We start from the raw sequence: 24,177 nt of genomic DNA on the forward strand, positions 1-24,177 counted from the left end.
CGGCTGTCCAGAGCCCGTGGGAGCGCCGGCTGCTGCAGTCCTTGACCCTGCGCTGTTTGGGTCTCTTCCAGGACGCCCCCCTCCCCGAGGCACCCGGCCAGCCCAGGGCGGCTGTGTCCAGCCCCGGGGTCCCATCGAGCAGGTGTACCAGGAGATCGCCATCCTCAAGAAGCTGGACCACCCCAATGTGGTGAAGCTGGTGGAGGTGAGGAGGGGGGCGGCCTGGGCACCGCACCCCCAGGTCCCCGGGAGAGCCGGGGCACAGCGGCAGCTTCTGGCGGGGTGGGGAGCATTTACTACTAGTCCATGCAGTTGTCACCCCTTCCCTGAGACTATTTTATTGCCCCTGCACTTTAGAGATGAAGAAATTGAGGCTCAGAGGGATGCCATGGCTTTTCCTTCACCCATTTCTGTCCGTGTTTGGAGCCAGTTCTCTTTCCGCCACACATGTATGTGTCCAGTAAACATAAAGAGCGACCCTGGTAGATGGCTCATTCAGACTTTAAGAAAAGATCTCTGAGTTCTTATAAAGTGAGGGCAGCGTTGGGCTGCAGAGGGTTTTCCTGTTTACCCTGGCGCCGTGTGGAGGTGCCACTGTGGGCTGGAACGGCTCATAATCATCTAGCCCTTCATTCATTCATTCAAACAACATTTCCCAGGTCCTACTATGCATGATTTCCTAGGGGCCGGGAATATTCCAGGGAACCAGACAGACAAAGGCTGTCCTTGCAGGGAGAGATGACAGCGACTAGTAATAAATGATTGAAACTGAGTTGGGCGAAGGGGGCTGAGTGCCCGAGCCGGGTCCTGCCGTGTTGAGGCCATTCCTGCCTCCCTACGGGATGTTCCCACTGACTGTGGCACACAGTGGCTTCTGGTCCAGCCCCCGGGGTGGGCCCTGGGATGGACTGCTGGCCCTCACCTCCCGGTGGCTTGAGCCTGTGACCAAGCTGCCTGGGCTTTGTCTCTCTGAGCCTCTGTCTCCAGCTTTGTGATTGTCCCAACCCCGGTGAGGCCATCATGAGAACACAAGGAGTGTTTTGTGCATAAAGCGCTTGGGAGGGTGGAGGGGCTGCCTGATGCTGTCCTGTTCTGCTGAGCATCCCAGAGAGGGGGCCCAGGACGAGGGAAGATGACATTCCTTGGGGTGCCTGGGGTGAACCCAGATTTGCTTGCCAAATGTCTTCACCCCAGAACTGGGGTGTCTCTACCCCGTCCCCTGGGATCTACAGATACAGTCATTTGGGGATCTGCAGAAGAGTAGCCCCTCCTGGGCTGGGCAGCTCGGCACAGGTGGTCTACACCAAAACCTGGCTCCACGGTACCACGTTATTCTTACCTCCTCTAGTCTGCTGATTTGGGCCACGTGCTCGTCTAAGAGCCTCATTTATAGTCTCTCCTCAAATCCTCCCAACAAGCTCTTGCCAGGTCAGTGGTGCCCATGCATTTTGGTGTCAGGACTCCTTTACACTCTTAAAAGTTATTGACGCCTCCAAAGTGCTTTGGTTCATGTGGGTTATGTTTATTCATATCTTATCAATTGGTTTGTATCCGTAGTTAGCATATTGGAAGTTTCAAAAACACTTAGTTCATTTAAAAACAAAAAGCCTATAAAACATGAACGTGTATATTTTTATGAAAAATAACCATATTTTGCAAAATAAAAATTTAGAGAGAAGAGTTGTACATTTTTGTAACTAAAAAAAAAAAAAAGAGAAGACAGCTGGATTCTCATAACAGCTTCTGCCTTTACTTGTTATGATCTTGCACGTCGTGTAGGTTCTGAAAAATTCCTGTATACTGGTAGAGGATGAGAGTGAAAAAGGCAAATGTTTTCTTAGTGTGAGAGTGGAAATAGTTTTGAGCTTGTGGACTCCCTGAAAGGATCTTGGGGCCCCCCAGGAGTCCCCAGATCAGGCTTGGAGAACCTTTGGTCCAGATGACAAGCACTTGGAAGCAGCGAGTGACCAAGTGCTTTATGAGAAGTCACAGGGCCTTGGGAGCATAGTGGCGTGGGGGGCAGCCTGCCCAGCCTGGAGGCTGGGGAAGCTTCTCAGGGGAAGTGATGCTCGTGATGGGCCTGGAACTCTCATGGAGAAGATGGGGAGGGACATTCCAGGAGAAGGGACAGCACGTGCAAAGGGCTGGAGGCCGCTAGTGGGGGCAGGATGGATCTCTATCTCGGGTGGGTGTTAGGGCTGCAGCCACACCTTGTCTGGGGCCCACCAGCTGCAGAACGCTGGGTGGGCAAGGCCTTGGGTTGGCCATGGGCCTGACTTCCATGGCGGGCAGGGTGCAGGGTTCCGGGCTGGCTGCCCTGGGCCTCTGTCCCTGGCCTTTTGTCCCCATGGACCTCGGGGTCTGCAGAAGGTGCACGTGATGTGGTGGGAAGAGATGGGAAGGACCACTGCCAAGGAGCTTGCCTTTGCCTCTTTGCAAAGGGGAGTGATGCTGTTTGCTGGCCATCTCCATCTGTCTCCCAAGTTTCTCTGTCTCCTCGCACTGATGTTTGAGTTGACCGTCTAGACGAAGCTCAAGGGCACTTGCTTAGCGAGAGGCTCTGGGTGGCTGTGAGCCCATCGAGCTCCTCCCTCCTCCCCTGCCTTGTGGCACCTGCCCTCTCCACCTGACAAAGACTCAGCAGATACTTCGTGAGCACCTACTGTATGCACAGCCCTGTGCAGGCACCACTGAGGGACCCAAGGTTGAGGTGACCTGGTACTGCCTTTGCAGAGAAGGAGAATGCTGGAAATGATGAGATCAAAGCAGGCACGCATGAGAGAAAGAGATGAGGTTCTCTGGGGAACCCACTGAGGCAGAGGACACCTCCTGCTGGGGCGGGATGGGGTGTGGGTGGAAAGGTCTTCACGGAGGAGTCACTTCACCCCAGAGACGATTTGAATTTTCATCCTAAGGACCAGGACATTGTCCAGCCCTGACCTGGGAAACGGATTCTTCTCCAAGCTGAGACATTTCCCTGAGGAGAATTTGCCCCCTCCCACTTGTAACCTCCTTTCTGGGGGGTTGCATCCTTGAGGATTGGGGCCAGGAGGGACTTATTTTCTAGATGGCCATTTGGATCCTAAACTCTGGGTATTTCCCCTGGTTCCCTTAATTACTGGGGAGAATGGAGCGGAAAGCGCAGCCCTTTGTGGGCACACACAGCGGCGTGGAGCCTGTGTCCTCCTGCTCATTACCTTTTCCTTTCTTCCCCGCTCCTGCTCCACCTCTGGCCGGTCCCATGTCTGTGCCAACAGGTGCTGGATGACCCCAACGAGGACCATCTGTACATGGGTAAGAGCCCTTTCCTTTCTCTCCCCTGCCTGGCTGCACCTGCCAGAGCCCTGGGGCCAACTCACAGCAGCCCCCTCCCCTGCGCGCCCCACCAAGCTCCGCGCCCCCTCTCCCGGTCCTGCTGGCTGCTCCCGAGCCGCCCCCCCTCCAGAAGCCCATAGCCCCTAGTTGGAAGCAGGATGCAAAAGGGTGTTCTTGCCCGATCTTTCTTCCTTTGTACCCCCCGTTCATTCTTTTGCGAGTATTTACTGAGCAACTAGTATTTGCCGGACCCATTCTGGGCAGTGAGGAAGCTCCCAGGAAACTGACCTGTTTGGGGGAGACAGAGTGCGTTTGTTCCCGGGGCTGCCGTGGCAAAGGGCCACAAAGTGGGCGGCTTACAACAGGAGTTCGTTTCCTCACTGATCTGGGAGTCAGAAGTCCAAGACCGAGGGCCCTGAGGCTCTAGGGTGCCTCCTGCCTGGACTCTCCCAGCTTTAACCTGGGGGCGAGGAGGGAGGGTCTGACTAAACAGGGGCTGGGGGGCCACATGGGGGTTTTGGGAGACTTGGGGGGTACCCAAGGGTCTGGGCACGGCCCAGGGGAAAGGAAGGACTCGAGTGCATGTCAGTATCCTCATTCTTTACCAGTGGGGATGATGTGGGCAGCCTTGGCTGCTCTCGGCACTGGTACCGATGAGGGAAGGAAAGGTAGGGCCAGTTCCAAACCGGACAAGCAGACACTGGACTGGGGCTGGCATTTGGACAAGCCTGCTTGTCCCCAGTAGGCAAAGATGACAGCAGGGAAGGCATCCAGGAGTCTGGGAGCTGGGCACGGCTGAGCCCTGCCTGGAATCCAGAAGTGGCTCCCGGGTGGAACCCGAAGGCATTCCTTTGCTGTAATAGATCTGGTTTGAAAATACAGCTTGGAACCTGACTTCCCCTAAAGTAGCTGCCATGGTTCCGCTCCAAGGATGCTGGTGACGCTGTGTTGTTTAGGACATTTTCTACTTCCCCTCCCCACTCGGGCTTTATTTTATTTTATTTTATTTATTATTATTATTATTTTTTGGTTTGTCCCTCTGGGTACAGAGTTTTTTTTTTAATTAATTAAAGAAAAAAAGAAATTAACACAACATTTAGAAGTCATTCCATTCTACATATGCAATCAGTAATTCTTAACATCATCACATAGATGCATGATCATCATTTCTTAGTACATTTGCATCGATTTAGGAAAAGAACTAGCAAAACAACAGAAAAAGATATAGAATGTCAATATAGAGAAAAAAATAAAAATAATAATAATAATAAAAAAGAAAAGGAAAAAGAAAAAAAACAAAAGACAAACAAACAAACAAACAAAAACTCAGATGCAGCTTCATTCAGTGTTTTAACATAATTACATTACAATTAGGTATTATTGTGCTGTCCATTTTTGAGTTTTTGTATCTAGTCCTGTTGCACAGTCTGTATCCCTTCAGCTCCAATTACCCATTATCTTACCCTGTTTCTAACTCCTGCTGGTCTCTGTTACCAATGACATATTCCAAGTTTATTCTCGAATGTCAGTTCACATCAGTGGGACCATACAGTATTTGTCCTTTAGTTTTTGGCTAGACTCACTCAGCATAATGTTCTCTAGGTTCATCCGTGTTATTACATGCTTCATAAGTTTATTCTGTCTTGAAGCTGCATAATATTCCATCGTATGTATATACCACAGTTTGTTTAGCCACTCATCTGTTGATGGACATTTTGGCTGTTTCCATCTCTTTGCAATTGTAAATAATGCTGCTATAAATATTGGTGTGCAAATGTCCGTTTGTGTCTTGACCCTTAAGTCCTTTGAGTAGATACCTAGCAATGGTATTGCTGGGTCATATGGCAATTCTATATTCAGTATTTTGAGGAACCGCCAAACTGCCTTCCACAGTGGTTGCACCATTTGACATTCCCACCAACAATGGCTAAGTATGCCTCTTTCTCCGCATCCTCTCCAGCACTTGTCATTTTCTGTTTTGTTGATAATGGCCATTCTGGTGGGTGTGAGATGATATCTCATTGCGGTTTTGATTTGCATTTCTCTAATGGCCAGGGACATTGAGCATCTCTTCATGTGCCTTTTGGCCATTTGTATTTCCTCTTCTGAGAGGTGTCTCTTCAAGTCTTTTTCCCATTTTGTAATTGGGTTGGCTGTCTTTTTGTTGTTGAGTTGGATGATCTCTTTATAAATTCTGGATACTAGACCTTTATCTGATATGTTGTTTCCAAATATTGTCTCCCATTGTGTAGGCTGTCTTTCTACTTTCTTGATGAAGTTCTTTGATGCACAGAAGTGTTTAATTTTGAGGAGCTCCCATTTATTTCTTTCTTTCTTCAGTGCTCTTGCTTTAGGTTTAAGGTCCATAAAACCGCCTCCAATTGTAAGTTTCATAAGATATCTCCCTACATTTTCCTCTAACTGTTTTATGGTCTTAGACCTAATGTTTAGATCTTTGATCCATTTTGAGTTAACTTTGGTATAGGGTGTGAGATACGGGTCCTCTTTCATTCTTTGCATATGGATATCCAGTTCTCTAGGCAACATTTATTGAAGAGACTGTTCTGTCCCAGGTGAGTTGGCTTGACTACCTTATCAAAGATCAAATGTCCATAGATGAGAGGGTCTATATCTGAGCACTCTATTCGATTCCATTGGTCGATATATCTATCTTTATGCCAATACCATGCTGTTTTGACCACTGTGGCTTCATAATATGCCTTAAAGTCCGGCAGCGTGAGACCTCTAGCTTCGTTTTTTTTCCTCAAGATACTTTTAGCAATTCGGGGCACCCTGCCCTTCCAGATAAATTTGCTTATTGGTTTTTCTATTTCTGAAAAATAAGTTGTTGGGATTTTGATTGGTATTGCATTGAATCTGTAGATGAGTTTAGGTAGGATTGACATCTTAACTATATTTAGTCTTCCAATCCATGAACATGGTATGCCTTTCCATCTATTTAGGTCTTCTGTGATTTCTTTTAACAGTTTTTTTGTAGTTTTATTTGTATAGGTTTTTTGTCTCTTTAGTTAAATTTATTCCTAGGTATTTTATTCTTTTAGTTGCAATTGTAAGTGGGATTCATTTCTTGATTTCCCCCTCAGCTTGTTCATTGCTAGTGTATAGAAATGCTACAGATTTTTGAATGTTGATCTTGTAACCTGCTACTTTGCTGTACTCATTTATTAGCTCTAGTAGTTCTGTTATGGATTTTTCCGGGTTTTCGACGTATAGTATCATATCGTCTGTAAACAATTTTGATGCCTTGTATTTCTTTTTCTTGTCTAATTGCTCTGGCTAGAACCTCCAACATGATGTTGAATAATAGTGGTGATAATGGACATCCTTGTCTTGTTCCTGATCTTAGGGGGAAAGTTTTCAATTTTTCCCCACTGAGGATGATATTAGCTGTGGGTTTTTCATATATTCCCTCTATCATTTTAAGGAAATTCCCTTGTATTCCTATCTTTTGAAGTGTTTTCAACAGGAAAGGATGTTGAATCTTGTCAAATGCCTTCTCTGCATCAATTGAGATGATCATGTGATTTTTCTGCTTTGATTTGTTGATATGGTGTATTACATTAATTGATTTTCTTATGTTGAACCATCCTTGCATACCTGGGATGAATCCTACTTGGTTTTGATGTATAATTCTTTTAATGTGTTGCTGGATTCGATTTGCTAGAATTTTGTTGAGGATTTTTGCATCTATGTTCATTAGAGAGATTGGTCTGTTGTTTTCTTTTTTTGTAATATCTTTGCCTGGTTTTGGTATGAGGGTGATGTTGGCTTCATAGAATGAATTGGGTAGCTTTCCCTCCACTTCGATTTTTTTGAAGAGTTTGAGGAGAGTTGGTACTAATTCTTTCTGGAATGTTTGGTAGAATTCACATGTGAAGCCGTCTGGTCCTGGACTTTTCTTTTTAGGAAGCTTTTGAATGACTGATTCAATTTCTTTACTTGTGATTGGTTTGTTGAGGTCATCTATTTCTTCTTGAGTCAAAGTTGGTTGTTCATGTCTTTCCAGGAACCCATCCATTTCATCTAAATTGTTGTATTTATTAGCGTAAAGTTGTTCATAGTATCCTGTTATTACCTCCTTTAGTTCTGTGAGGTCAGTGTTATGTCCCCTCTTCCATTTCTGATCTTATTTATTTGCATCCTCTCTCTTCTTCTTTTTGTCAATCTTGCTAAGGGCCCATCAATCTTATTGATTTTCTCATAGAACCAACTTCTGGTCTTATTGATTTTCTCTATTGTTTTCATGTTTTCAATTTCATTTATTTGTGCTCTAATCTTTGTTATTTCTTTCCTTTTGCATGCTTTGGGGTTAGTTTGCTGTTCTTTCTCCAGTTCTTCCAAGTGGACAGTTAATTCCTGAATTTTTGCCTTTTCTTCTTTTCTGATATAGGCATTTAGGGCAATAAATTTCCCTCTTAACACTGCCTTTGCTGCAACCCTAGATTTTGATATGTTGTGTTTTCATTTTCATTCGCCTCGAGATATTTACTAATTTCTCTTGCAATTTCTTCCTTGACCCACTCGTTGTTTAAGAGTGTGTTGTTGAGCCTCCACGTATTTGTGAATTTTCTGGCACTCCGCCTATTATTGATTTCCAACTTCATTCCTTTATGATCCGAGAAAGTGTTGTGTATGATTTCAATCTTTTAAAATTTGTTAAGACTTGCTTTGTGACCCAGCATATGGTCTATCTTTGAGAATGATCCATGAGCACTTGAGAAAAAGGTGTATCCTGCTGTTGTGGGATGTAATGTCCTATAAATATCTGTTAAGTCTAGCTCATTTACAGTAATATTCAAATTCTCTATTTCTTTATTGATCCTCTGTCTAGATGTTCTGTCTTGATGAGAGTGGGGAATTGAAGTCTCCAACTATTATGGTATATGTGTCTATTTCCCTTTTCAGTGTTTGCAGTGTATTCCTCACGTATTTTGGGGCATTCTGGTTCGGTGCATAAATATTTATGATTGTTATGTCTTCTTGTTTAATTGTTCCTTTTATTAGTATATAGTGTCCTTCTTTGTCTCTTTTAACTGTTTTACATTTGAAGTCTAATTTGTTGGATATTAGTATAGCCACTCCTGCTCTTTTCTGGTTGTTATTTGCATGAAATATCTTTTCCCAACCTTTCACTTTCAACCTGTGTTTATCTTTGGGTCTAAGATGTGTTTCCTGTAGACAGCATATAGAAGGATCCTGTTTTTTAATCCATTCTTCCAGTCAATGCCTTTTGATTGGGGAATTCAGTCCATTAACATTTAGTGTTATTACTGTTTGGATAATATTTTCCTCTACCATTTTGCCTTTTGTATTATATATATCATATTTGATTTCCCTTCTTTCTACACTCTTCTCCATACCTCTCTCTTCTGTCTTTTCATATCTGACTCTAGTGCTCCCTTTAGTATTTCTTGCAGAGCTGGTCTCTTGGTCACAAATTCTCTCAGTGACTTTTTGTCTGAGAATGTTTTAATTTCTTCCTCATTTTTGAAGGACAATTTTGCTGGATATAGAAGTCTTGGTTGGCAGTTTTTCTCGTTTAGTAATTTAAATATATCATCCCACTGTCTTCTAGCTTCCATGGTTTCTGCTGAGAAATCTACACATAGTCTTATTGGGTTTCCCTTGTATGTGATGGATTGTTTTTCTCTTGCTGCTTTCAAGATCCTCTCTTTCTCTTTGACCTCTGACATTCTAACTAGTAAGTGTCCTGTAGAACGCCTATTTGGGTCTATTCTCTTTGGGGTGTGCTGCACTTCTTGGATCTGTAATTTTAGGTCTTTTATAAGAGTTGGAAAATTTTCAGTGATAATTTCTTCCATTAGTTTTTCTCCTCCTTTTCCCTTCTCTTCTCCTTCTGGGACACCCACAACACATATATTTGTGCGCTTCATATTATCATTCAATTCCCTGAGCCCCTGCTCAAATTTTTCCATTCTTTTCCTTATAGTTTCTGTTTCTTTTTGGAATTCAGATGTTCCATCCTCCAATTCACTAATTCTATCTTCTGTCTCTTTAAATGTACCATTGTAGGTATCCATTGTTTTTTCCATCTTTTCTACTTTGTCCTTCACTCCCATAAGTTCTGTGATTTGTTTTTTCAGTTTTTCTATTTCTTCTTTTTGTTCAGCCCATGTCTTCTTCATGTCCTCCCTCAATATATTGATTTGGTTTTTGAAGAGGTTTTCCATTTCTGTTCGTATATTCAGCATTAGTTGTCTCAGCTCCTGTATCTCATTTGAACTATTGGTTTGTTCCTTTGACTGGGCCATATCTTCAATTTTCCAAGCGTGATCCGTTATCTTCTGCTGGTGTCTGGGCATTTAATCAGATTTCCCTGGGTGTGGGACCCAGCAGGTTGAAAGATTTTTCTGTGAAATCTCTGGGCTCTGTTTTTCTTATCCTGCCCAGTAGGTGGCGCTCGTGGCGCTCCTCTGTCTGGAGGTCCCACCAGTAAAAGATGCTGTGGCTCCTTTAACTTTGGAAAATTCTCGCTGTGGGGGCGGGTCACCAGCTGAAGCGGCTTGGGGGAGTGCCAATCTGAATCTCCCAGCCGGCCCGGGAATCCGCGCGTGGGGAGGGTTGCCGGCCTCCGCGGCTTGGGGGATCTCCGATTCAATTCTCCCAGCTGGTCCGGGGGGCCGTGTGTGGGGGGAGTGGACGCCAGCCGCCGCGGCTTGAGGGGATCGCCTGTCCAATTCTCCCAGCCGACCCGGGAAGGAGGGAGGGAGGGACTCCGGCCGCCTGCCACCCCTGCCCGGGGATGCACGTGCCCCTTGGTGATCTCACCGCAGTGGGTTCTCCCAGCCAGTTAGCCGTTCCAGAATGGGGTACGCTGCCTTCTTGGTTTCTGTCGTGGCTCTGGGAGCTGTTCTGTACCGTTTCTACTTCCCTAGTAGCTGTTCTGGAGGAGGAACTAAGACCCGCGCGTCTTACTAAGCCGCCATCTTCTCCGGAAGTCCCCCCACTCGGGCTTTTATGATGAAAACTGTCCAGGCACCCGAATGCTATGGTGAATCCCTGTCGGTCCGCCCCCCAGGTTCACCAGTTACCAGCATTTCACCGTATTGGCTCTGTCCATTACTGCTCTAAATTGCTCTGTATTGTTTTTCCCCATTATTCAAAGATACAGTTGTATTGTAGTTTTTTTTCCCTCTGTATTTTTCGCCAAACCATCTGAAAGTAAAGGGGCAGCCCCCCTGCCATTTTAGCCCGGTGCATCTCTTAATAACAAGAATGTTCTCCTAGATAATCACAATGTCATCATCACAATTAAAAAAAGAATCACAATTCCTTAAAAAGCATCTAGATTCCAGTCCATATTCAAATTTTAGGACTTCCAAAAACTTCCTTGAGTGATAGTTTAGAAGCTATACAGTAAATAACAGCAGGCATGTTACTTTAAACAATTCTGAGAGTAGCAGATGCTTATTACACAAATGTGAACGTTGCAGAGCTGCAGTGTCTCTCAAATTGTCCTACTGCCCCCCCCCACACTTGAAGTACATCAGATGATTTCAGGTGGTACATGGACACACAATTAAAAATTACTTTTAGATTTAATTCACCATGTATAGAGAAAACTGCAAGCAGCACGCTAAACTCATGCTTTCGTGGATATGATTATTTAGGACAAGCCTAAAAATTTAAAAAAATGGGTCAACTGAAAGAAAAACTTCATATGAATAATAAAGTGGTGTTCTAGTTTCCTAGCTGCCGGAATGCAATCTACACAAACTGAATGACTTTTAAAAAGGGGAATTCAATAAGTTGCTAGTTTACAGTTCTAAGGCTGAGAAAATGTCCCGCTTAAAGCAAGTCTATAGAAATATCCAATCTAGGGCATCCAGGTAAAGATACCTTGGTTCAAGAAGGCTGATGAAGTTCAGGGTTTCTCTCTCAAGTGAGAAGGCACATGGCGAATACAGTCACCATTCCTCTCTCATCTGGAAGGGCACATGGTGAACATGGCATCATCTGCTAGCATCTTCTCCTGGCTTTCTGTTTCACGAAGCTCCCCGGGAGACATTTTCCTTCTTTATCTCCAAAGGTCACTGGCTGGTGGGCTCTGCTTCTCATGGCTATGTCATTTTGCTTTGCTCTCTCTGAATCTCCTTCATTCTCCAAAATGTTTCCTCTTTTATAGGGCTCCAGAAACTTCTCAAGACCCACTCAAATGGGTGAAGACATGTCCTCACCTAATCCAGTTTAACAACCACTCTTGATTTAATCACATCTCCAGGGAGATGATCTGATTACAGTTTCAAAATACAGCATTGAATGGGGATTATTCTGCCTTTACAAAATGGGATTTAGATTAAAGCATGGCTTTTCTAGGGGACATACATCCTTTCAAACCAGCACAAGTGGTATATAAATATGGCCAGATTATCATTGTGTAGGCAAATGAGTGAAATTTGGAGGGAAGCAGCAGAAATCATAAAATATCCAAAATTGGTTTTGACCCAGAATGGCTCCTGCTGCATACTTCACTCCCGGGAACTTTGGGCCCTTCCTTTTCCTCCCTTTTCTATCTTCCTTTCCTTCCTCCCTCCTTTTCACCCAGATCCTTCCTTCCTAATTATGGTTGGTTGTTTATTCCACAAACATTACCCTTTGTCAGGCTTCCTTCTAGGCACAAAACCCAACACTCCCCACCCCCAGCCACTCTGCCCTGCTACCTGGCAGAAACAGACAAACCCAGGGCCCGAGGAAATTGTGTGCAGACCCGGGAGCCAGGGATTCTGTGGGCACTGAGTAGTCAGGAAGTCCCACCGAGATGACATCTGCCCGGGACAGTGGGGGCCAGAGGGCGCAGGGCATTGCACATGGTCGCAAAGGATTTGGCTTTTACTCAGAGAGAGATGGGGCCCGCTGGCCGGCTCTGAGCAGGGGAAGGACGCAGCTATCAAAAGATGGTGGCTCAAGCCAATCCCCAAAAGAGCAGTTTCCCAAACTGTTTTGAACCCAGGCAGCTTCATGGACAAACGTTTTTAACTCCTTGGGGCAACCGTATTGAAAGCAGCCAGGCTAATTTTCAGCATGTAATGCTAGGAATTTCGGAAATGCAGAGAGGGTTTCTGTCTTCCAATCCACCCACAGCTCAGGCGAGAGGGGGATAAGCAGGTTAAAGTGGGGTCCTGCAATGGCAAGCCTGCCTTTCAAAAGGAGGAACCCCCCCTTTTCTTTCTAGAAACGGAATATATTCCCACACAGCTCCAAGACTGGTTGAACTGTTTGTGACTGAAAATAGGCTGGCTTCCCTCGTGTGGACCGATTTGTGGTGCTTGGGTGGGTGGTAAGAAAGAGCAGAAATGCACAAAGCAGCTCTCAGAGGCTAAGGCGTAAGTATTCGAGGTGGGAGATGGCAGAGCTGAGGGGCCAGCCTCAGTTGTCTGTGGAAGCCTTACCTTCAGCCCCAAGACCTTTTCTTCCAAATGTCACCTGAAGCAATGGCTGGTATGTCCTGTTTGCCCAACTGTTGATGAATTTTCTGGTCAGAACATTTAACTCGTCTTTTTGCCTGAGGAGCCACTTCAGCCCTTGGAGAACTTTGAAACAACCCTTTGGTTTCTACCAAGTTATTCTCTGCGGAGTTTGAAATCCATTGTGCTATTTGTTTTTTGTTACCTCTTGAAGTACAGCCCCATATTTCCAGTTAGGTTTGGGCTAGCAGAACAAAATCAAAATAACTACTGGTATCTGAGACTTGGTGACAGTGGTGGTGGAAAATGTAGGGCTGAGAAGAAGCCGGCATGGTGTGAAGTGCTGATGTGGGTCACAGAGTGTCTGGTGAAGGGGACCGGGAGAGGAAACCCCACCCCCACCTCTAGCTCCAGGTCTTGGTTTAGACTGAGAGTTGTGGGAGAGGGTTAGACGGCAGCCGGGCGCAAGGGGTCAGGGAGGAGCCCTGGTTTGGGTCACAGCCTGGCACAGCCGGGTGGTTTGGACAATACGGGTGGTGGAAACCTGTTCTGTTTCTTGGATTGAAATTTCCCTAGCATTAAGAGACTCCCGTCACTATTTCCTGGGGCCTAATAGCTGTTGGGGTTGTGACCCCTTAGACCTGTTCTCTGGCATAAGGCGGTTCAAGGATGAGCAGAGGACACTGTTTGGCATCTGATGAATGGGGAGAGAAGGCAGCCCCGGCTGTTCCCACCCATCTCACAAAGCGTACTTGGCCATTTTGAGGACTGGACGTAAAGCCAGGCTGGGGGCTCAGGGACATCAGCAGTCTTTGGTCCTCTGTCTCCTGATGGGAACTTAGCCGAGCAAGACTCGTGAGCAGCTCTGGCTCCATGGATATCCGTTCCGGTGCTTCTGGGTATTTCTGGAGGCAGGTGGGAGGTGGGAAGGAAGATGATTTCCAGTTTCCCCCTGTAACTCTTGGCCCCCTCCTCTTCCCTTACAGTGTTCGAACTGGTCAACCAAGGGTGAGTGTCCCACCCCCGACGGGCGTGAGGCCAGGCACTTCTTGGGCTGCAGAGCTAAGCAAGGCATCGCTGGGCTCTGCTGGGGCGGGGGCGGGGGATGGGGCTGAGGATCTCAGGTTGGATTTTCACCGGGGGGGGGGGCCCCTTTCAGGCCTGTGATGGAAGTGCCCACCCTCAAACCACTCTCCGAAGACCAGGCCCGATTCTACTTCCAGGATCTGATCAAAGGCATTGAATACTGTAAGCAGATTGCTGCGGGGACACTCTTCCCCGGGGGGGGGGGGGGGGGGGCAACATCCCAGGGCGTGGGCGGGTGGGAACAGAATTGTGTGAGATACAGAGTCACGAACAGCCATGGCGTGCCACTGGGTTGTGTCCCTGGTAAGCAGAGATGCAAAAAAACAGTAGCCGAGGCAACAGCGACCATTTTTCCAGTGCTTTCTGTGTGCACCAGGCATGGTTAGGGGCTCTACCTGCATCACCTCTTTTTCCTCCCAACAACTCGTGATGGGGTCCAATGAACCTCCTTGAACTTCAGTTTCCTCATCTGTAAAATGGGGATAGAGAATCTCTCGCAGAACTAAAATAAGCCAGTATACCTCAGTAGTTCTGACTGGCGGGTCCCCTTTCTGTTTCTGGTCGTTAAAACATTTTGACTCTTACCCCTGCCTATCACGTAGGGTTGTGGCGAGGTTTATATGGGATACATGTGAGGCATTTATCCTGGGGGTGGGCCTGACCTGGGTGCTCACCCAAGGGAGCTGCTGCTATAATTATCACTGATGTCTTCATCTCATCACCAGAGAAGTGGCAGTTGGGCCTTCCAGACCCTAAGATTGTCCTCTGCCGTTGGCTAACATCCAGGCAGGAATAGTCCCCAAGTCCTCAATTCTGCTCTGCCATTGACATTCTAGATCAACCTCTGGTTACTGTTGGTTGGGTGAGCTGGTTAAATGTTGGCCTTTGGTCAATAAAGATGTTTGACCATCCTCTATCTTGAGGCTCCTTGCTGGGCGCCAGGCTCAACAAAATCTTTCCAATCACTGTACCTGTGACTTGGACTAACTGCTATTGGCAGTTGGTACCTTTCTACTCATTTTTGAGGATGGGCCAGGAGCCTCCTTAAAAGACACCCTTTTTCTGTTTCTTTCATAACATGTGGGTGCTCAGCCAGTTGGGGAAAGGGAAGGCTGGGAAGGGCTCGAGGGTGTGGGAGACACGGCACCAGAGGTGCACCAGGCTCCTATCGCTGGACTGCGTGGGCCACATGCAGTTCCTTACATGGGTCTTTTGCCTCTCCCACCCCTCACCCCCAGTACACTACCAGAAGATCATCCACCGGGACATCAAACCTTCCAACCTCCTGGTGGGAGAAGATGGGCACATCAAGATCGCCGACTTTGGCGTGAGCAATGAGTTCAAGGGCAGTGACGCCCTCCTCTCGAACACCGTGGGTACACCTGCCTTCATGGCGCCTGAGTCCCTCTCGGAGACCCGGAAGATCTTCTCTGGGAAGGTACCTGGGCAGGTGGGGTGGAAACGGGGCTCGGACCTCCCGGGACGCTGAATTCCACCTGGGTGGGGGTCCTCTTGGTTAAAGCGCCAAAACTCCAACTCAGACTGGCTAAAGCAGTGGCTCCACTGGCACGTGTAACTGAAGAGTGTTGTATAGTTGGCTTCGGGCTTGGCATGAAACAGGGACTCAGACAGGAATCGGTCTCTCTGCATCACCTGGCTGCCGTTTCCTGTGTTGGTTTCACCTTTAGGTTGGTCAGTCACCAGTAGCTCCAGGCTACTTTCCATCAGTTCACCGGCTTCTGCTAAAATGCCAGGATTGGCTCTGATTGGACAAGCATGGGTCAGGTGCCTATCCATGAACCAATCATTATGGCTGCAGGAAGTGGTACTCTCATTGGCTGGGCCTGGGTCATGTGTTCACTCCGGAAGTCAGGGGGCAGGGCAAGTCAGCCCCACCAAAGTCCATGGACTACGAGTCAAGAAGGGAAGACCCGAGGGCTGGATGCTGGATGCCTTCTGCCGCCTCTTTCCTCCCTCACACTAAGCTCTTTTTTTCTTTTAGGCCTTGGATGTTTGGGCCATGGGTGTGACGCTGTACTGCTTTGTCTTTGGTCAGGTAACAGGTGGGGTGTTTGTCTCCTGGGTGCTAGCGGTCACCATGTGGATTAGAGCTGGTTACCAATGGTCAGTCACCCAGGAAGGGAGACAGTACTTATTGAGTTACGCCCTCTTGTTTCCAAGCTAGATCTGAATATGGGAAAGAATGTCTTTCCAAATGGATATAACTATATATAATGGTCATACCTCTGGGGGAAAAAAAGTATCTGTCTAAATAGAAGGATTGACAGAGGCCCTAGAGTTTGTAAATAGTCGATGAATTTAGGGCGAGGATGGCAAATGTGGCACCTGGCCCCACTGCTGAGCCCAAGACATACATCACTGATCCAAAAACGTGCTCTTCCCCGCTGAGCCTGATACTGCCTCGGTGTTCTTGGCAGAGTGTTCCTGGAAATTCTTGTCGGAGAGAGAGAGAATTAGAATGGAGTTAAAATCATTTTGGCATTGCTGATTTAGGGAGCGCTGTTCTGCCTTTCTTGTTCTTTTTTGTTTTGATATCCTTGATATTTAAGGGCTTCTGTTTTTAACTCTAAAGCTCAGTCGATTGCATGAGCAATAAAAATGGGGTTTCCGTTTCAGGAGCTTACACACCTCTTTGAGGGAAGCTTAAGAAACTGGTACCATGAGGAAGAAAGGGAGTCATCAAAGCACTCTGCCCCACCCCCACCGATATTTGATTAGAAAATTTGCAATCGTAAGCCGAGTTGAAAGAATTGTGTACTAAACACATTTCCACCTAGATTCTGCACTGACATTTTACTATGCTTGCTTTATCACATCTGTCCATCTCTCCATCCTTCTTTCCATCCATCAATTCATCTTATTTTTTATGCATTTCAGAGTAAGTTGCAGACATTTCCAGACGCTTCAGAATGTACATCATTAGCTAGAGTTCAACATTTGTGTGTGGTTCTTTTTTTTTTTTAACCTTTGAGATAAATTTTACATATAATGAAGTGTATAGCTTTTAATTATGTGATTCAATGAATTTTGTCAAGTGGATACCCCTGTGCAACCCAAACCCCTGTCTCAAATCACCATGCTTTTAATTAAATTATTTCCCATGGATAGGAATGGATCTGATGGCTTTCCACAACCTTTTCCAGCCCTCTCCATGTCCCCTGTAAAGGTTCTTTTTATTTTTTTGAATTGTGGTAAAATGTACATAACATTAAAGTTACTATTTTCAGTGTATTACTCAGCCTCATTTAATTCATTTACAATGTTGTATAAACCATCACCACTATTTCCAGAATTTTTCATCATCCTAAACAAAAATTCCATACCCATTAGCAATAACTCCCCTTTATCCCTATCTCCCCCTAGTCACTGATAACCTCCAGTCTACTTTCTGTCTCTATCGAATCTGCTGATTCTAGATACTTCATGTAGGTGGAATCATACGATATTTGTTCTTTTATATCTGACTTATTTCACTTAACATCATGCTTTCAGGGTCCATCCATGTTGAAGCATGTATCTGTACTTCATTACTTTTTAGGGCTGGATAATATTCCTTTGAATAGATAGATGGATACATGTTAATCCGTGTATCCATTGATGGACACTGGGTTGCTTCCACCTTTTGGCTATTGTGAGTAATGCTGCAGTGAACACTGGTGGACGAGTAGTAAAGTTTCATTTGTCCATCACATGTAACTGAGCTCGTCCTGGGTGATATGCCCTCTGCTCAGTGACAGCGTCCATTTGTCACCTGGGAGGTGGTGAAAAGAAAGTCCTCAGAGCTGACCAATCTAGGTGCACATATCAGCTTTGACTTCCCTGTTTCCTCTTTGACCATCTTTCTGAGCTTCTGTCTTCTCTTCTGTAATATGGGAATAATAATTATTATCTCTTATGACTTGAGAGGATTGACAGAAATAATTGAAGTCATCATTAATTCAGCAGATATTTGTGGAGCTCCTACTTTGTGCCAGGAGTTTTTCCAGGCACTGGGGAGTCACCATCAAGGCATCAAAAATCCCTGCCCTCTTGGGATTGGGGGAATTAAACAAGAAACAAGTAATATATGTAAAATATGCAGATATGTAATATAACATCAGGGACTTGTGCCTTGATGAGGAACAGCAAGGTGGGGGAGGGGTACACAGGACGGGGTCCCTGAGAAGGCGAACTCTGGGCAGAAACCTGAATGAAGAGGAGGCAGGGCCTGGCAGAGGTGAGCAGGAAGGATGTCCAGGCAGAGAGAGCAGCAAATGAAATGCTAGTCCTAAAAAACCTCAACACAGGCTAAGCGGCTGCTGCCACCGCGACTTTTATATTCTTGGTATTATTATCGCTTACCTTGTGGGTGGGTGAGGAGAGTGGTTGCTTTTGTATAAACAGGTAAACTGAGGCCCAGCTTTGGAAGAAGGCAGCAGTGAGGGTGGGAGGGGCTGTAGCCATTGACATTCTGGGCCTTCTAGGATTCTGGGGGGGGTTGGAGGGTGGGGGGTGTTGGAGGGTGGAGTGGCGGGGAGCTGCTGCCTCCCAGCACTGGGCGGGGGCTACTCAGTTCCCTGCTGCACCACGTGGGGCAGCCGAGGAGCCCAGCTGTACCTCTGGCCTCTTCGCAGTGCCCGTTCATGGACGAGCGGATCATGTGTCTGCACAGTAAGATCAAGAGCCAGGCCCTGGAATTCCCTGACCAGTGAGTGTCGCCCGCCAGCCCTCCCCGCCTCGCCCCCCCCACATCCTGCCTACGGGTCTCTCACCCCCACGGCGCCCTCCACCCCCAGGCCTGACATAGCCGTGGACTTGAAGGACCTGATCACCCGCATGTTGGACAAGAACCCCGAGTCGAGGATCCTGGTCCCTGAGATCAAGGTACCTGGCGGCCGTTCTGGGAGCAGTTTGGCCCCGCCCCATCCCCCACAGTGCCACGGGCTGCTTGTGCCCCCCCCCCCCCCCGGGGCCTGGGGGAGGGGGCAGGGGGTGCTGGGGTCGGTGGGCGGGAGCGCGCATCAGGGGTTGTGGGTTGTGTTAACTGCGTGCACTTGGGGTGCCCCCACAGGCTGGCTTGGGCTGGTGGCTGCGCCCCAGTGCCGGCTACGTGGGGGCCTCGCTGATCCCAGCCGGCACAGGGTCTGGCCCTTTGAGTATTTGCAGGGAGGGCAGGAGGGTCTTTAGTGAACAATTTGAGCCCCTCCCCCAAAATTCCAACCTGTTGCACTGATAGGAGAGACTCTCCCACCCCCCAGCTCACAGGGCATACTCCTGGCCCTTTGAGAAATCTCCAGGTATGCTTTGCAGGTTCACAGGCACTCTGCACAAAAGGTCAGGGACGGAGGACCCAGACCCTGACAGGTCCTCTCCTGTGGCCTCCTTCCAGTGGGTCCCACCCCCACCCCACCCCTGAGAGAGGGGTAGTGTCTCCAGCCCGAGTTGGGCAGGCGGCAGGGAGGAGCTACGAGGAGTGGTGGGTGCTCCTCAGGCACTGTGCCAGGCAGATGGCAAATCCCAGCCGCTTCTGCTGGGACCTTGGGCTGGAGGCCTAATCAGGTCCCGCCTGCACTTGAAGCGCCTCTGAACCCCCTCCCATTCTCTGTCGCTCCCCTTTCTCCACTTTTCCTCGCATCTCTCTGTCTTGCCCCCCACCCGGCTGGCCCCTCTGCTCCCACATGCCCAGACAAGGCCGCTGTTTCCCTGCACACCGCCCCCCCGCCCCCCCACCGGCTCCACTTGCTGGCAGGGCATCCCTGTCTCTCCGTCCTCCCCCGGGAGCTGCCACGCCACCCCTCACCCCTCCTGTCCTTCGTTGAAGCTGCACCCTTGGGTGACCAGGCATGGGGCGGAGCCGCTGCCCTCCGAGGATGAGAACTGCACCCTGGTGGAGGTGACCGAAGAGGAGGTGGAGAACTCGGTCAAACACATTCCCAGCCTGGCGACCGTGGTAAGGGGGAGGAGCCGCTGCCCAGAGCAGGGACAGAGAGCCTTGGGCGGGGACCAGGACAGGACACAGAGCCCGTGTCTGGGAAGCAGGTGCTGGCCTTGAGAGTCAGGAGGTAGCCTGGGGCTGCCCCAGAGCCTTGGTCATAACCCAGCAGGCCAGGCAGCCCTGCCTCCAGCCAGGTCCCAATATCACCAGAGAGGGCGGTGGCCCCTCTCCAAGGGTCGTACTGCCCCTTCGGAAATCCCAGGGCCTCCCTGCTTTCAAAGCATGATGGGGGCAGCAGGGACAGGGGAAGGCCCAGGATAGGTGCCAGGGATGGGAGTCAAGGTCTCCCAGGTAGGATTCCCACCTGGCTAGGTCTTCCATCACCAGTGAGGAAGGCTCAGCATCTCCACCATGTGATGTCCACCAAGGCTGGGAACAGGGTTCCGTGTCCCAAGCCTCAGAAAGTTCTTCCCAACTCCCGCGAGTGGGATAGTGCCTGGGAGTCCCTGAACCCCTTTTGTGACCTGGGAATTGGGTCCAGATTATGGAAGGGGTCAGAGCGTGGAGTCCTTCAGGCCTAACCTCGAGGGCTCTGGGAATCTGCTGCTTGCCAAGGCCCTGCCCAGGAGCTTTAGAGGTCTGGGGTCTGTGCTGCAGTCCTGGGGACAGACTCACCACGGCCACCTCAAAAGGCATGCGGTGTGGCCAGTCACCTTTGGTGGGCAGGGCCCTGGGGCTGGGGTGGGGACTGCTGCTACTGCTGCAGAGATGCCTGTGTCTCACCTCAAGGTCGCCCTCGCAGGAGCCCAAATGCCAGTTCCTTTTCTTCCAGCTTCTCCCCTTGCCCTCCTGCCTCCCCCCACACTATCTCTCGCCTTGTTCCCAAACCTGAGCGTCCTGGGGCGCGTGCTTATTCACCTCTGTCCCCTCCTCCTCCTTCCCCACCTGGGGCCTCCACATGAACTTCACTGTGAACTGCTCACCCACACCCACTCGCCGTTTCTCATCTCCTCCTCCACCCAGTGCGCCCACCTCCTGCACCCATGGGGATCAGGGGAGCTGTGCCAGCTGGCACTGGGCTGCTGGTGCCTGCTTGAGCTCTTCTGTCCCAGCCTGGGTCCTAGGGAGAGCCTCACGTCCTGAATCAGTTCCCTCCCACCCACCTCTCTCCCCAGCAAACACCTGCAAGTGCTTGGGAGAGCTTGTCTGATGCTTAAGGTTTGGACTAGTCACCATTGTTCAGGAAACACTTGGGCTGGGAGTGGGGTACAGCTGTCATGAGACATGGACACTGATGAAACAACTGCATGAGTAAATGGACAATGCAGTCAAGGTTCCTACTGGACGGACTTGCCTGGAGGTGTCGTGGAAGAAGTGGCTGTTAGCACCAAGAGGTTGACCAGGCCGAGGAGAGTCACTGGGGTGTGGGGCTGTGTAGGGGGTTGAAGTTCCCTGCAGAGGGACCAGCGTGGCAGTGAGTCTCTGGTGGGAGGAAGCTGGGCCACTGAGAAACTTCAGGAAAGCCAGGGTACTGGAGGCAGGGCAAGGCAGGTGGCAAGAGGGTGGCATGAGCCTGGGAGGAGCAGGGTCCAGGCCTCACAAGTCTCAGGCCATTGCAGAGCCATAAATTGATTCCAGGAGCTATGGGAGATACCTACAGGGTTTTAATAAGGGGAGGTGCATGACCAGAGTTGGCCTTGAAGACCGTCCTGGCTGCCGTGTAGAGAATGGACAGTGGGGACCAGGGAGGAGGCAGGAAAGCCAGGAGAAGGCTACTGCAGCTGTCCGAGAGGGAGAGGGTGGCACTGGCATGGCGGGGCGGGCAGATGTTGGAAAGCGATCCGAATTGGGAGGGGGTCATGAAGCCTGGGCAGCATCCGGCAAATCCTCCTGGAGCTCCCACCATGTGTCAGGCCCAAATGAGCAAGGTACCGGCCAGCCCACCTCAGGCATCCAGCCGATTATGAAGATGGGCCCAGCAAGGGTTACCAGACTGTGTCTACACAGCAGCCTGTCGGTACAGAGAGGAGCAAGAGCTGGAGTCTTCACAGAGCAGAGCTGCCTCTAGGGAGAGTTTGTTGGCTCGACAGGTCCACAGGCAAAGGCTGGTCGTGGCAGTCTCACCAGGGTGTGTGGCACTTGCAAAGGCTCCAAGCTCTGGCAGAGGGGCTGGGTGTCCAAGAAGTGCAGAATGTAGGCCTTGTCAGAGTGTGGTGAGCTAGAGAGCTCAGGCGCACTCTTGCCACCAGGAGTGGTCCTTATCCTTAGGCCACTGTTCTCCAAACTCTTGTTTTCTTTAGCACCAAACCCTTAAAACAGACCAGAAACTCAATACATGAAACACCTGGAAGAAGCACCACTGCTTGGCTTGAAGCAGGGCAGGGGCCTGACCTACTTCCCAGGGTCCCCTTGGGGAGTCTTGAGGCCGTTCCTAGGAAACTTCCTCCCCAGGGTACAGCAGCCCAAAGCGTGTCCAAGTGTGCTTGGTTCACTCCCTTGGCAGCAGGATGACTTCCAAATTCCTGTGGGTGACGGGTTCTAAGTCAGCGAGCGAGGGGATGGTCCTGGATGCCAGAAAGGGTGGGAGGGAGATTGGCGGGGGCAGGCAGAGGAGAAGCGTGACGGTGGCTGAGGGCATGTGTGGGGGGCATTGGTTTGATCTGGACGGATCTGCCTGCTCGGGTAGGGTCATTCCTGGCCAAGCTGCAGACCAGCCTGTACTGGTGGGTGGAGGCGGCCAGCCCTGTCCCTCCCTGACGTAGGGCACCTCGCAGGACCTCTGAGCTCTCTTTCCCTCACACCCCATTGGCCTGTAGAATGGCCACCCCCCCAGGTCTTGGGATATTTCCTTAGACTTGGACAGATCTTCCCCTTCCTTGACTGTAATGCAGCCCTCAAGAAATCAACGCTCAGGCATTGCTGGTGGGAATGGAAAATGGCACATCTGCTTTGGAAAACAGTCAAAAAGTTAAATATGTGACCTGGCAACACCACTTCCAGGTAGATGCCCAAAAGAAATGAAAGTAGGTGCTTTGACACTGAACATTCATCACAATAGCCAAAAGGTGGAAACAACCCAAGTGTCCATCAATAGAAGAATGGATAAACAGACAGTGGCCCATCATGTGTTGGAATATTATTGAACCCTGAAAAAGGAATGTAGTTCTGATTCATGCTACGCTGTGGATGAACCTGGAAAACATGATGCTGAGTAAAAGACACCAGCCACCAAAGGACAAAAATAGTTTGATTCCGTTTACATGACATGTCCAGAATAGGCAAATCTGTAGAAAGGAAGGAAATTGATTAGGAATTGCCAGGGAGAGCCTGGAGGGGGGGTGGAGGTGGGGGTGGGAAATGACTACTAACGGGTCAAGGATATGTTTTGGGGGTGATAACCATATTCTGGAATAGTTAAATGGTGATGGCTGACCATCTTTTAAATGTACTAAAAAACCCTATGAATTGCTTGGAAAGGGAGAATTCAGTGGCATGCGGACTATGTCTCAGTAAAATCACATGCAGCCCCCACCCCAGGATTATGTCTGGAAAGCAGTAGTTTGTTTCCTATTGGGTGATCCTAGGCAGCTTATGCCAGAAAATAAGGGCCTGGCCCTGGAGAGTGGTCACCTTGGGGTGGGGGTGGGGTGGGAGGGCGTCCAGCAACGGCTTGGTGGGGTGGCACAGATATGCTGGGGAGCTCGTGCAGGCCAGCTCGGGGCCGCAGGGGCCGGGTTTGGACAGCCTTGAGGGTCGGGCTGGAGGGTTTGCCAGGGAGCTGAGAGTGGTTCTGGGGCAAGGAAGTGACCCAAGCAGACCTGGCGATGCTTTGGCTGCTGTGTCCTGAGTGGGAAGGACCCTGCCCAGTGACCCCCACCCCATGGCCTGCCACCAGCCATGGGCCCTGGGCTTCCTTGGGCTGAGGGACAATGGGAAGTGGCTTGGGCCTTTCTGGAGTGGCCAGGGGGCGCTTAGTCTCCCCTCTTCTCTCCCTCTGCAGATTCTGGTGAAGACCATGATCCGAAAACGCTCTTTCGGGAACCCGTTTGAGGGCAGCCGGCGCGAGGAGCGTGCGTGGTCGCCGGGGAGCCTGGTCAGGTGAGCGCCCATCTGCCTTCCTCCCAGCTGGGCTGGGGGCTGGAGGCCGAATTCAGGGTGGCCCTGTCCAGGCCATGCTGGCAGCTGTTGGCCCTGACCTGGCTTCGGCTGACAGCACATCCACACGGAAGTATTACCTTTCTCAGGACTTGCTGTCGAAGTGGGGGGACTCTGAACCATCAGAAGGCATTTTTTGTGGCCCCAAAGCATGCGTGCTTGATGGTGGGATTTTAGCCCCTGTGATGGGCAAGCAAACAGTCTCACTCACAGGACCCCCCACCCCAGGTCTCGGAGGAG

At 49.3% G+C, this 24,177-nt stretch overlaps 1 protein-coding gene across 4 annotated transcripts in view; it reads left to right on the top strand.

Annotated features, from left to right (window-relative positions):
- CAMKK2 (calcium/calmodulin dependent protein kinase kinase 2) overlaps positions 1-24,177 on the top strand; it is a 54,118-nt gene that overhangs the window by 25,487 nt on the left and 4,454 nt on the right. For 2 of the 4 annotated variants that reach the window (XM_077159801.1, XM_077159802.1), the window contains exons 6-15: positions 72-205; positions 3,258-3,294; positions 13,748-13,769; positions 13,921-14,009; positions 15,086-15,285; positions 15,850-15,903; positions 18,482-18,555; positions 18,644-18,731; positions 19,669-19,797; positions 23,783-23,880. In XM_077159801.1, coding sequence (XP_077015916.1) covers positions 72-205; positions 3,258-3,294; positions 13,748-13,769; positions 13,921-14,009; positions 15,086-15,285; positions 15,850-15,903; positions 18,482-18,555; positions 18,644-18,731; positions 19,669-19,797; positions 23,783-23,880 — 925 coding nt within the window. The remainder of the gene's footprint in view (positions 1-71; positions 206-3,257; positions 3,295-13,747; positions 13,770-13,920; positions 14,010-15,085; positions 15,286-15,849; positions 15,904-18,481; positions 18,556-18,643; positions 18,732-19,668; positions 19,798-23,782; positions 23,881-24,177) is intronic. The other 2 variants (XM_077159803.1, XM_077159804.1) reach the window with 1 other exon arrangement.

The sequence above is a fragment of the Tamandua tetradactyla genome, chromosome 5 (assembly GCF_023851605.1).
Source record: "Tamandua tetradactyla isolate mTamTet1 chromosome 5, mTamTet1.pri, whole genome shotgun sequence".
NCBI lineage: Eukaryota > Metazoa > Chordata > Mammalia > Pilosa > Myrmecophagidae > Tamandua > Tamandua tetradactyla.